Consider the following 13,927-nt stretch of genomic DNA (forward strand, 5'->3'; position numbering starts at 1 on the left):
GATTGGCTTGCAGGTGTGTGTTAAAATTGTGTCTCAGCTGATGTTCTCTTCCAAATAAATCAAATGTCCATACACTGACTCGTGATTCTCTAACTTTAAACCACGACATACATGTTGCTATTCAATCACACCTTTCATTCCTACATGCCTGCCCTCTGCTCCTCTCCCACACAGCTGTGCTGGAAAAGCCCCTTGAGAAGAAAGCTGGGCGCAACTACGGCCCTCCAGGCAGCAGAAGATTGATCTACTTCATAGACGACATGAATATGCCCGAGGTGGATACATATGGAACGGTGCAACCTCACACACTCATACGCCAACACATGGACTACAACCACTGGTAGGCCTCAGTCTTTACATGCAGCTATTCAATATGCATGTATGAGCAAACATGAGAACATGTTAGTGCTGTTTAAAGAGGGGCACATTGTGCATTGTCTGTCTTTTTAGGTGATTGTCGGAAAATATGACATTAACAGTGGAATTGTTCCTCATTTTGACTGCTTCAGTGATTGACAGTTTTAGATATGTTCTCTATGTATTAACATTAAAAAAGGATCATTCAGATAATGGGGTGCCAGCAGCTGATTGGTGTAATACCCTAATGTTCTACTGAAAATGTCCTCAGTATTCAGTGAGATCCCTGACTAAGTATCAATATGGTACAACTTTTATGACTCAAAGTCAAATTTAAGGACAGGATTGTATGAATCCCCTTGAAGGGATTCTGTTGCTTGTCCCTCTGACACAGTGAGGCCATCCTGAACATGGTTCCACTGTGTCAGACGCAGGCTGACTGGCTTGGACACGGTCAGCCCATCACAGATATGCTGGGAGGATTTCAGGTATGAAATTGAGAGGAAGGAAGATGCTACTGAGCCACGCCAGCTTAAGTGGGAGCTATATCGGGGAATGTGTAGTTGTGTATGTGTGCGGTCGGGTGTTTGTGTGCATGCAAGACTGTTAAATAATGATTTATTTCTGCTTGTTTGTGTGTGTGTGTGTGTGTGTGTGTGTGTGTGTGTGTGTGTGTGTGTGTGTGTGTGTGTGTGTGTGTGTGTGTGTGTGTACTCCAAGGTATGACCGCAATAAGCTGCTTTTGAAGGAAATACACAGTGTTCAATACGTGTCCTGCATGAACCCCACAGCCGGCAGCTTCACCATCAATCCACGGCTGCAGGTAGAAACACACTCACACACACACACACACACACACACACACACACACACACACACACACACACACACACACACACACACACACACACACACACAGCATGTTGTGTACCACGCTGGTAATGCAACAGACTGCAGAGGTTACATGTACACTAATCACAGAAATGTTTTTCTTTACATTTGCCTCCTATTTTAAATTAGGTGACATTATATTGGCAAAACGCTTTTTTTGAGTTTCTGTGTTGATTCATTTCTGCCATTTCTGCAGAACTTTCCTAGTGAATAGGACATGTCCAAACATGTTTCAGCATTTAGGAAGTGATAAGATTTGCTTGTTCATTTGTTCGTTCATTTGTTTGTGCAATATCTCAGACTGATCTGATCCGACACAACTTTTGACCAGAAAAGAAAAGAAAATATTCTCTCTACTGCTGCTCAGCTGTGTCAGCTGTGCCTACATGTGCCACAATGCATTTACGCTGCCAGCGAGTTCATTCTCTCTGATAAATGAACAAAATACATTCACAAAATTTCACTGAAGACACTTGAACAGAAAAATACAACCAAGTTTCTCTCTGACACAAAACTAAGACAGGCTTAGTTGCCTAGTTAACTCATCATAAAACACTTCATTATAACTGTACAGAAACTAAATAAACCTCACTAAACACGTCTTGATTCCTCTTTCCACTGTTCTAATAATCAGCAACTAGGTTTGTTCAAAAATGAATCCTCAGTTACAAAGTAAGATGAGAAAATATGCCGGCTCTTCATGCTGTTTCTTTCTGCGTCCATTACAGATTAAACTTTAATATGGTCAAATTTGAAAAATTAAAAGGCACTGTCCCTCTTCTTTCACTTATGGTCACCCACAAGGTGACCCTTGCATCATAAGTGTGGAACGACATGTTCACTGTTGCCTTGTTTATGCTGCATCTCCCTACATAGCGCCACTTCTCTGTTTTCGCCCTGTCCTTTCCTGGAGCCGAGGCCCTGAGCACCATCTACACCTCCATCCTGTCTCAGCACCTGAGAGGAGAGGGCTTCACCTGCGCCCTGCAGAAGAGCTGCCCCACCCTGGTCCAGTTAGCCTTGGCCCTGCACCAGCGCATCTCCTCCACCTTCCTCCCCACTGCAGTCAAGTTCCACTACATCTTTAACCTGCGAGACCTCTCCAACATATTCCAGGTGACACATAAATAGAAAATATGCAAGAAGGATTTATCTACACAGACATTCTTTTAGAAGGACGACCTCAGATTAATCTTTATCAATTAAATGTCAGAAGTTACCTTGAGAATGTTGTGTGCGTTTTCATATCACTCCCATTTCCATTTCAAACAAGGAGTTAGATATTTTTCCATGATTCCCACGTGGAAAGAGCCAGGCTTCTGTCACTAATTTCTCATCTAAATTATTATTGATTTAAGAGCTGGGTCTGAAAGCTAGAAATAAGTCTCAAATAAATGTTTCAGAAAATAGAATGGATTTGCACTTCCACGGGTGTTAGAGATGATTTAATGTATTTAAATGAATATAATATCAGAATGCAAAGGCTGTTCAGGGAGACTCTTTGGGGGCAATATTTCTGTCAAATTCCTCCACGGTATCATGGAGGGCAGGCTCCCTCATTTAACTCACTCCATTGTGTAATTAATGCTTCAAGCCACTGAGCTATAACTTTCAGATTTCATAATTCCATCTGTGAGTTTACAAAGGCAGATCTGAGGTTCTTTCTATAGCCTACTATTATACAATGCATAAAATACATAGGTGTAGTGATATGCAATTCACATACAGCTTTTTAAGGCTGCACTAGTTCATAATTTTTTATATTGCAATGGATCAAATAATTCTATGTAATGCAAAAGGAGTTGGTGGTAGGTTGAAAGCAAAGGCTGCTGTGCCAAATATGCAGGCCGAGATTGACAACAGGATGACAATCAGGACAAGCACAGGTTAGAAAAAGACTAAGGCCCAGTCCCAGTGACCCCCCTGAGGACCTCAGCCCTGAACCCTTAGGGACTCGACGACGAGTGTGAGAGGCTGCAAGGGCTCAAAAATGGTATTAATAGGAAAACACGTTATGTACAATTGTTGGTTTCTATTTTATGTTTTTGAACGTCTTCCAGGCTCTTGCCTCTAGAGATGAAAGTTATTTGTCCAATAATCTTTTTACTCGTTTTTTGTCAACAAAAATGAATAGAAGGGTTGATGAATAAACCAGCTATGGAATCAAGTCTCTTCTTTGCATTCCTCATGCGCTTTTATTTTTTCTGTGTATCTTTAATATGTTAGGCTGAAACCATGGACCGTCCTCTTTTGTTATGCCTCTGTGCTTCTATTGGAAGCCCTGTGTTAAACATCAGCACGCTGTGAATTGTGGGTAACTACCTCAGACAAAGTCTGCAGAAATGTGGACTTATGGAAAGGGTTAACAAAGGGCTCAAAATGTCTGCGAGAGAGCCTTCATGCACTTGACAATTTGACAGTGGAGCAGCCCTAAACCCTCACAGACTGTGAGTCCGTGAGTGTGGAGATGTGAGATGTGTGGGGATTGTGAATAAGAGTCTACAGCTAAAATAGCAGCTCTGTGAGAACTGTGAGCTCAAAGCTAATGTCAACATGCTAACATCCTCATAATGACAACGGGAACATGCTGATGTTTAGCAGCGAACCCCGAAGATTTGATGAAAAAGTCCCAATATCACAGTTATAAAATATCAAATCAAATAACAAGTTGTTTTGCTTGATCGAGGTACAAATGTTGGTGTATGAATTAAAACAAAATGCAATACAAAGGAAAATTGTGACATACAAGAAGCATGTGACTTAAATGTAAACTCCACTGGAGAAACAAAAGATATAATAATATATAAATAATATAAAACATACATTCAATATTTCCATGCTGTTATCCACATCATTTGACTAGAGCTCTTTTAATAAAGACATCTCGTTGTGTCCTCTTCCCTGCAACCTCATCTTTGTGCGCCAACTCCTCATATTGGCATAATGGAAGCGGGTGGTCAGGGGATATTCCAGTGAAATAGATTGGTCCCCAGACAATGAATCGTAATGACTTTTCCTGTAATGCCACTATGAGGTTGACACTCATAGTTCATAGTTAATTTTTCGTATGCAAAGTGAAAGAACAATGAAAAAGGAGAGCTAGACACTGTAGTATTTAGACACTGTCAGACATCAGAGTTATAGTAAATCCATAAAAATACATCTATTGCAAAGAATGTTTTTCTGTATTTGCTGTATTTCTGTTTTGTGATTGATCAATGTAGCCAGGGCGTTAGCTTTATCAAGTGTTAGCTTGAGAATAGCTTTACAGGGGCCCGTAAATGATCCATCCCAAAACAGAGAGAAAACAGGCGGAAGGTATTTAATGTCGGCTAAGTTTGTTTGCCTTTTCTACACTGTAGCATTAGTCTCTGCCTCCAACACTAATCAAATGCTTACTCCAAAGACAAAGGCGAGACGAAGGATAGACAAAGGAGACAGCGTCATTTCTTGTAATTTATCACATTAGATGGTTTACTGCCCCCAAAGAGACGTTGCCACGGTGCCTTTCCTGCATCATTACATAAACCCATCTTATCCAGGACCAAATTTGTTGCCAACTATTCTTATTATCAATTTAATCTATAAATTGTTGCAGCACTTCCAGACCATTGATCACACCCATCACTGCCATGAAGCATTAGGCAGTTTTTCCGCACTATAACACTTTGAGGCCAATGTATGAAGAGGCCACTTTGCCTGTCTTGTCAAAGTGTATTTTTTTGCTTTGTACTACATAGCCTGACTGGACTTGAGAGGACACATTGTCAAGCTTTCCGCTGTTCCTCTCTCCACCCATAGAGGGAATAGAAGGAAAGCCAAAAAGGGAGCTTGTTTGAAGTTCTTCTGCCTAACTTAATCCGCTTCTGACTCTAACACCTTAGGACAGCTGGGAAGAGGTAAGCAGCTACGCAACTCACAGATCTGCCTCAGCTGTGATTCCCCCACCGTACCTCTGTGCTTTTGCACCTTCAGAAGTGGGAAAGTATTGGCGTGACAGTACAAACGCTTCCTCTGATTTGGAGGCCTAAATGTTTGTCACTCAGTGTTTTCTGGCTTGACGTATCAGACGTTTGCCTCAGCTGAAATAATTGGGGGACCTTTTGTGATCCACTTTGTTTTTTAAAACTTTGGAACTTGAGATACAGCCAAAGGCAACCGTCTCATTATGAACAACTCTAATGAGCCAGAAAACAGCTCAGATACTCTGGGTGAGCTTGCAACACCCCTTGCAAAGGTGTTTTTAAATGTGACAAAAGGAGCTCAGGGTTGCATCTTTATGAGATTATTGTTGTTGTTATTGCTGACAAATTTCTCTCTTCTATGTTGTTGTTGAATAGTAAGTAAGAGCTAAGAAATAATTTTTCTCCACTATGTCCTTCACCACTTACTTTGTTGCAGTACTCCGTCTTTCTCCTTCATACTTTCTGTTTCCATGAATTTAAAATCATAAGGCCAAATTCCACTTATAGGGCAAGACAAACAGTTTGACATCCACTGCGAGCATTGTCAAGAGCTCTGTTTGCCAATGTGTGTTCTCTGCGATGACCAGCGGGCATATCTGAGGGCCTGTCTTCCCCACATCAGCCTAAATGAGCTCCTCGGAGCTCAAGAGGCGAGGGAGGAGAAGGGGGAAAGACAGACATGATGAAAAAGAAGGACAGAGACAAGGGAAAGAGAAAGAAAGAAAGAAAGAGAGTACATGAGACCCGCGGTGCTGAGAGACTCTGAAGCCGAACTGTACTGACTGCACAATATGTCTGCTGGGTGCATTTGTTAGCAGGGAAGCTATGTTTGGGGTTCAGAGCATCTGTCAGGCTACGAGGAAAGACCCACAGATAGACAGATACATGGCGACACCCAGAACTCTCTAATCCCTCTCCTCTGAGTCGAACAAAGCAATGAAAGATAAACGACAGAGAGGAGGAGATAGTCTGCCAAAGTTGGCTGGATGGAGGAAAAACAAAGTTTTGTCTCCTCAGTTTGTTAGCAGAGTACCGTTTGTTTGATTGGTACAATGAACTGCCAAGCCTGAGAGTGTGACTGTTATATAGAGCTGCCATATGGTGTTTTGTTTTGCTCAGGCACACTTTTGCACAATAAACGTGGAGTGTCATGATTGACACCATTAAGCAATGAAATGGAGTAGAAAAAGACAGATCTTTTAAAAGTCAAAGGATTAGAGCGTTCCCACACGCTGGAAAACATCTTGACTTTTGTAGATCTAGAGTAGCTGCGATTATTCTGGCTCAGTTTGAATCTTCAGTAAACACACCCATGCAAATATTCACATACAGTCACACCACCCATCTGCACAATTACACAGTGGATTTAGTAGCCAGTTGTCACATTCAGCAGGCTCAGATATGAAGGCAGATCAGATTCAGCTGACTTTACCCCCAGAGATGGCTCTGTTGATTGGAATAACTTCTGTGGCTGGAAACACACAACATCTGCTTGCTCTGCCTCTGCCTCCTGAGTGACGGTGCACAGAGGGGAACAAACAGTGCCTGGGCGCCTCTGTCCTCTCCCTTATCCTATACAGCACCTGTTATGTGGCACCTAGATTGCATAAAGTTCTGCCTAGCTGCATAATGAACAGCCCTGTGGGAAAGCCAACACGTCACACAGGCCTCCTCTAGAGACACATTAATCATCCATCATCCACTAAGCACTCCTCTGCTCATTGTCATCATTTTCTGTTTTTATTTCGGCTTTTTTTGGACAGAGGATGAGGAAAAGAGTGACAAATAAGCTGGAAAACACATCTATTCATAGCCATGCTAGCTGTGTTGCTCTATGGAGGCTAATGACGAGATGATGAGTCAGATAACCTCTGAACTATCTCAACAACTGCTGGATAGATTGCCATGATATCTGGTTCAGACATTCGTGTTCCCCCAGGTTGAATTGTAATAACTTGATAACCCCGGACTATTCCTCTAGCACCACCATGAGGTTGACTTTTTTGTTTTGTGGTTGAAATAACTTGTCAAATATTGGATAGATGCTTTAAAATATAGTAAATATATTCATGTCCCCCAGAAGATGTACCATAATGTCTATGGTGATCACATTGACTTTTTAATGAAGCAGCTCCAGCATGGCAAACGTTTCACTCATCCAGTGAAATATTTCCATATTGACTGTATGGATTTGGTACAGACATTAATGGAGAGAATAAAGCCCACTGACTCCTGTGAGGTTAACCTTGTTGTTTTATGAGGAAATGTTACGACAAGTATTCATTCAGATCCCCACAGGATGCACTGTAGTAACTTTGGTGATTTCCATCTAGTGCTGTCCTCAGATCAGTTTGTCAGCTGCTTTGGTTTATGTTGACCTAATAAGCCAAAACAGTTCCATCAGCCTCAGCTGTATTTATTGTGTTTATTTAGTGCCAATTAGTTGATTGGTAAGTCTAAGTAAGACCTGGTGAACATCTTAATGTGCATTAGCTCAGCCTCCCAGAGCTTCCTGCGTGGCTGTAGACTCGAATGCTGCATTTCCATTGCACAACTCTAGACCACTTACTTGGAGACGTTCTTTTTTGGCTTTCCATATGCTAAGGTTAGGGATAATATTTTTTGGTATCACCTAGGTCAAGGTTCCAGCTGAGCCAATACTAAAGGGTTGAGTTAAAACACGGCAGACCACTGATTGGTCGGAAAGAATCGTCACGTGTGTGACAGGGGACATCCTGCACTAACCCGCCATTTTGAAAAAGCCAAGCTACCATCAATAGCCACATCAAATTTTGTATATACTCAACCCAGATTTGAATAAATATGTCAGCTGACAAAGTGCAACCGTTGCTCTGTTTGGTTTGCGATGAAGAGATCCAGCACTCTGTGTTTGTGTCGCATTGAAGGTTCCTCTGCTGGACTTGATTTGCAAATATTGCATATCAAATATTTTATTATATATTATACTATGTTTATTATTAGTAATACTTTAAGTAGCAGTAGATGTACATATATATTTATCATATATTATATGATATTATGCTATCATCATGTTACTGTATACTGTATTATATTTAATAGTATGTTATATTCAATTCAATTCAGTTTATTTTGTATAGCCCAGAATCACAAATTACAAATTTGCCTCAGAGGGCTTTACAATCTGTACACATGCGACATCCTCTGTCCTTCCCTCACATCGGCACAGGAAAAACTCCCCTAAAAACCCCTTTAACAGGGAGAAAAAAGGAAGAAACCTATGGGAGAACGACAGAGGAGGGATCCTTCTCCCAGGATGGACAGAATGCAATAGATGTCATGTGTACAGAATGAGCAGCATAACAGTTCACATGACAGTATATATTGCTGGACTGTACTAAACAGTGTTATAGTAGGTGTTACCATATTACTCTACATATACTACTCTCTGCCGGTAGTTATTACACCTCTGTGTCACTTTAAGTGAGATGGTATTGTTCTTATTGTAACTTTGAGTCTAATTGTTCTTTTATAGTTTCTATTTGTATTCTCTACTTATTTCCTATTTTTATACAACACTAATTATTCATTTATTTTATTATGACCTGAATCTTTTTCTGTCCTTGTGCTGCTGCATCACCTGAGTGTCCCCTCTGGGAATCCATAAAGGCTAATCTTATCCTAAACCCTTCATAGTCTACTCTATAGTGAACAGAAATTGATCAGTGAGCCTTTTTGGTAGACAGAGATTACTCATGTAGAAATATAAAAACTGGAAGCATCACAGTCACACAAATACGTTCTCCTTGATTTTTATAATTCTTCCATCCAACATCTGCCCAAAGAACTTATCTCCACATGCAGCAATACTTCTGAGACAGTGAGATGAATGGAACATGTTGCCATTATTTTCTGAGTTTCTTTGACACACCTACTAACAGCTTTCCCACTCAATATCCATTGATTTACCCACAGTGACTGTGCTCTATCTCCCTCCTTGTTGTGGTGTGAATGGGCCAAATCAGCCACTGGAATTAAACTTTAAGCCTTCTTCTCTCCCCTCTCTGCCCAGGGCATCCTTTTCTGTACCGCCGAGTGTCTGAAAGCCCCTCCAGACCTGCTGAAAATCTATCTGCACGAGTCCAACCGGGTCTACAGAGACAAGCTCGTGGAGAAGCAGGACTTGCAGGTCTTTGATAAGCTGCAGGCGGACACAGTGAAAAAGTTCTACGAGGTGAGAGTTTTACAAAGTTCAGTAGAGGAAGACAAGAACGTCAGGCTGGAGGATGGGGGGAGAAAGGGGGAAATCATTAGGCTGCCTGCTCTCTGTCTGGACCTGGAAATCAGTGGCCAACACTGCGAGGAGAAAGAAGAACGGAGGTAGAAGGAATGCTTTGGGGGGGGAACAGACGATTGTAGAGAATTAATCAGTATGGTATGGGGGTCTGGCTGACAGGGTCTGCGCTGTCAGCCCGGCAAATTGGAAAACATTTTAATGGTTTTCTGTCCACTGCTCCCCTCACTACCCTCTCTGGCTTTATCCCATGAACACAGGTCATGCCACAATGAAGAACCTGACAAGTATATGTGTACACACACCCACAGAGAGAGAAGGAGAAAGAATAACACTAACCACTCCAGAATATATTATTCAGAGTGGGCACCTTCTGTAATTGTAGGACACATTTGCCCCCTTTGCTACAGAGCAATATGTTTTTACATGCAAACAAGAAAGTCTTTGGAGATTGATTCCCTGTAAGAAAGTGCACTTTATACATTGACAATGAAGACTGCAGCAGATCATAATAAAAATGTGAAGAAAAAAAACACACCTACTGCCGCTTTATGCCAGTGAAGGTTAGCAAACAAAACCAGTATCCCTAAGAGGCACAAACAATCTCTGCATTGAAATATTTGGGGCCCAATAGTTGCCAGGGTGAAAATTAACTAGGTCACCCACTGCACAGCTGTGATGTTCAGCTGTGTCCCTGTCCAGACTGTTTAAGCTTATCACTAATGTTATGCTGACAGGTTGTGTGGTTTACCGCTGCAATATGTGCACATCCCTTTCCCAAGGACATGGAGGAGACTCTAGAGCAGACCAGGGAGATGAACCTGTACTGCCACTTTGCCCGTGGGCTGGGGGAAGCCAGGTACATGGCTGTGGAGTCCTGGAGCTGCCTCAATAAAACCCTGCTGGAGGTGCTGGACAGCTTCAATGAGGTCAACGCCACACTAAACCTGGTGCTGTTTGAGGACGCCATGGCTCACATGTGAGTCGAAGTTTCGAGACCCTCGGGACAGTGTGGGGGGGGGGATAAAAAAATAAAAGGGTTTATGTCAAACTTAAATGTCTGCCAAGGAACTATGGAAAATATGGACAACACATTTGGCTGCTATATTTAAAGCTTTAATATGTTTTTTCAAATTGTATATGGAAGCATATCAAATATATTGCGCTGGTTTGAAGTGGAAGGGCCTTGTTTCTTTAGTAAGAGGAGGAGATAAGTTAGGGATACAGTGGGATTGCATTATGCTAGTTCTTCCTTCCTTTATAATACAATACAAACCTGACTACAGCAGAAAGTATTTTATTGATTTAACTTCTTACTTTAAATTGTCAGTACTTTTCTCTATTTGATACTTAGAATTTGTTTACTAAAATGTTAACATGGAGCTGAATGTTCCACCAGGCAGATACAGTCGCCTTTACAGTTGCTTTAACAGTCTCTGAATATGAAAGTGCTGAAATTATGGAATTGTCATTTGAAGAGTTTGAACTAAAAGCATTTTAAAATATCTGTTGACTTGTGAGCTCTGAAAGCAGTTGAAGTGTCAGTTGAACAGTAAAGATAAAGGTAATTGTAAAGTCAGCTGAAACAGAAACAGAGAAAGTTGAGGTGTGTTCACAGTACACAGTGTCATTTGGTATGTTAAAACTAACAGCTGTGGAAATGTTTGTTGAAGTGTGTTGTATTGCTTTTGGACACAACCTCAAGTGAAGCAACACAAATGACGACGATGTCTTGTTATACTGAAGGCGCAGAGACTTTCAGGAACACACTAATGTTTAATACATTCCTCGCTGGTACATCTGAATGAAACAGAGTGGTGAAGATGGCGTTGACAGGCAGTATAGAAGCAGAGGAGTCACAAACTACCTGTGTTTGTTTGTCTTTTGATGTTTGTCCTATGAGTCAGAGATTGTATTTATCCGGCTACCCTCCTCCTACCTTTTATGCTATCTAACCCTTCCACTGATTCTTCCCTCTCACCTTTCTCTCTCCCGACTGTCTTCACCTCCTCATGTAGCTGCCGTATAAACCGAATCCTGGAGTCTCCGCGGGGGAATGCACTGCTGGTGGGTGTGGGAGGTAGCGGCAAGCAGAGTCTGACCCGACTGGCTGCCTTCATCTCCAATCTGGAGGTTTTCCAGATCACCTTGAGAAAAGGATACAGTATCGCTGACCTTAAGGTTCGATGAGGATTACATTGCTAAGACATACCACACTGCAAAAGACATCAATTTGAACAACTCAATTAGTCACATATTAAGTATTAAAAGGTTTCGTACAGCAAGGTAAGGTTTTAATTTTCATCTGGGTGAAAATAGACATAATGCTAAGTGTATGTAAACAAAGTACTGGTAATCCCCAAATAATTCTCACAGTGATTCAGGTCTCAGGCACATATGGGTCACTGCAAAATAACAAATCTTTAGCCCTCTCACTGCCCAATCATATTAAGTGTATCACTCTCCCACTCCCTGTCTTTCTCTCTCTCTGTCTCCCAGACTGACCTGGCATCCCTCTACATCAAAGCTGGCGTGAAGAATATTGGCACGGTGCTCCTAATGACTGACGCCCAAGTCGCAGACGAGAAGTTCCTCATTCTGGTCAACGATCTGTTGGCATCGGGTAACAGCAGGCTTCACTAAGTACTGTGTGTCATGTTTTACATGACATTTGAAGAGAATATAATGTAGAATTATCCTCAATATGCTTATTTTGGCAGTGCAATAGTCTGGCAGTTGGTATGCAAAAATGAATAAAGTATATTATTTGGAAAATATGGCATTAATCAACAGGTGCGAGGACCACAACACAACAACAACTATAGAACACTACTTCTAATTTCATATTTGAAAACATAAAGCAAGGCCATGAACTTTTTAAAAGAAAATTAATTACATCTTCCCCTTGCAGATAAATACTTAAATCCAAACCAGTCTTACTTGGTCCGATATGTTAGCAAACTTTAGATAGCTAGCTATTGCTGTAACAGACATCACTGAGTCTTTTGTTTTTACTTCATGACTCCTCTTTACTCACCATTACACTACATGCTACTGTATATTTTAGCATGTCAAAGTTATCACAAACGTAAAACAAAAAGCAGGTTTCACCTGTCCACATTTTTGCCGTTTCCTTCATTGAACTTGCGGGGGAATGTTTAGGGGCAATTACAACCTGCAAGATTTGGATCGTGTATCAGACAAGGACAGCTGGAGGCGTAAATGCGCCTTTTTTCGGTCGCCTTGCCAGCTTGTCTGCTTCTTCTTTACACTTCTCAACTCCAGAGAAGGAGTGCACAGCTGTCCTTGAAAAAGGCAACAGCACAGAGACAGACGTGGCCAAGCTTATGTATGAACCTGCCCTCTGTATTTCACCTCTGTTTGGTTTTAACATAGCCGTGCCTAGCACTGTTTTTCAAATGTAAGTGGAAAATGGACGTCAGTGCAAAAAAATTAGGATTATGAGAGAAACAAAATATATTATGATCTGAAAGATTGCATTTTGATAACAGCCCACATCACAATACTAAGCATTTTAGCAGATTACCTTGCTAAGAGCTGTACTAGCTCCACTATCCCTAGCGATCATGTAAAGCTTGAATTGCTGCTCATATCTATAATTTTTTATGATGTTGTGCTCATTGACTACTGTTTTAGTCAACAACCAACCTTACAGAATATAATTAACTAGATAATACTGTTCCAGAGGTTTTTGTGATTAGAAAGAAATATCATCTATTAAATAATTTCCTTAATTGTCATGAAAAATGTTAAGTTCACTGCTCCTAGCAACTCAGCAGCATCTATGTCAACTGAAAAGGAAGTTGTTAGCACCACTCCAACAAAAATGAGCTGACATGAACACAACGTCAGACTGAGTAATGAATCTGGTTATCAGACTAGTACAGTAATGATCAGAGCTAACCAGAGGTTCGTTAGAGCAAAAGTCAATGGAAGTGCCTGGTTTAAAAGCATAAGCCCTCTGTATGAACTCCTGCTGCCACCACCACTAGTAACACAGCTGACAGCTACATTTGATAAAAGAGTCAGTTCAGATCCCAAGATAAAAAGTTCTGGACAGTTCTCGTACAAGTTTAGCTCTCTAACAGAAAGAAATCACAATGACTGCTTCCCATAGTCTTAGTGGTCTTCCCTGCCCAATGCTAATTTCGCTGATTTTACTCACTTAAGGAGAGATTCCTGACCTGTTCCCAGATGACGAGATGGAGAACATCATTGGCAGCTTGAGGCCAGAGGTCCGTGGCTCAGGATTGATGGATACAAGGGAAAACTGCTGGAAGTTCTTCATCGACCGGGTTCGCAGACAGCTCAAGGTGAACCAGTCAGTTAGTCAGAAAACTACAGTACAAAAAGCTGTGTGTGTTCTGCATTAAATTACTAATCATTCAGAGAAAGTTGTTCTCAGAGGCTTTCTTCAGAG

At 41.3% G+C, this 13,927-nt stretch overlaps 1 protein-coding gene across 3 annotated transcripts in view; it reads left to right on the top strand.

The window, feature by feature from the left end:
• Positions 1-13,927, top strand: part of dnah9 (dynein, axonemal, heavy chain 9) — a 129,917-nt gene that overhangs the window by 59,317 nt on the left and 56,673 nt on the right. For all 3 annotated transcript variants that reach the window (XM_054601309.1, XM_054601307.1, XM_054601310.1), the window contains 8 exons: positions 175-340; positions 1,078-1,180; positions 2,125-2,364; positions 9,265-9,426; positions 10,269-10,465; positions 11,505-11,667; positions 11,986-12,109; positions 13,678-13,820. In XM_054601309.1, the coding sequence (XP_054457284.1) occupies positions 175-340; positions 1,078-1,180; positions 2,125-2,364; positions 9,265-9,426; positions 10,269-10,465; positions 11,505-11,667; positions 11,986-12,109; positions 13,678-13,820 (1,298 nt within the window). The remainder of the gene's footprint in view (positions 1-174; positions 341-1,077; positions 1,181-2,124; positions 2,365-9,264; positions 9,427-10,268; positions 10,466-11,504; positions 11,668-11,985; positions 12,110-13,677; positions 13,821-13,927) is intronic.

The sequence above is a fragment of the Anoplopoma fimbria genome, chromosome 7, assembly GCF_027596085.1.
Source record: "Anoplopoma fimbria isolate UVic2021 breed Golden Eagle Sablefish chromosome 7, Afim_UVic_2022, whole genome shotgun sequence".
Taxonomy (NCBI): Eukaryota; Metazoa; Chordata; class Actinopteri; order Perciformes; family Anoplopomatidae; genus Anoplopoma; species Anoplopoma fimbria.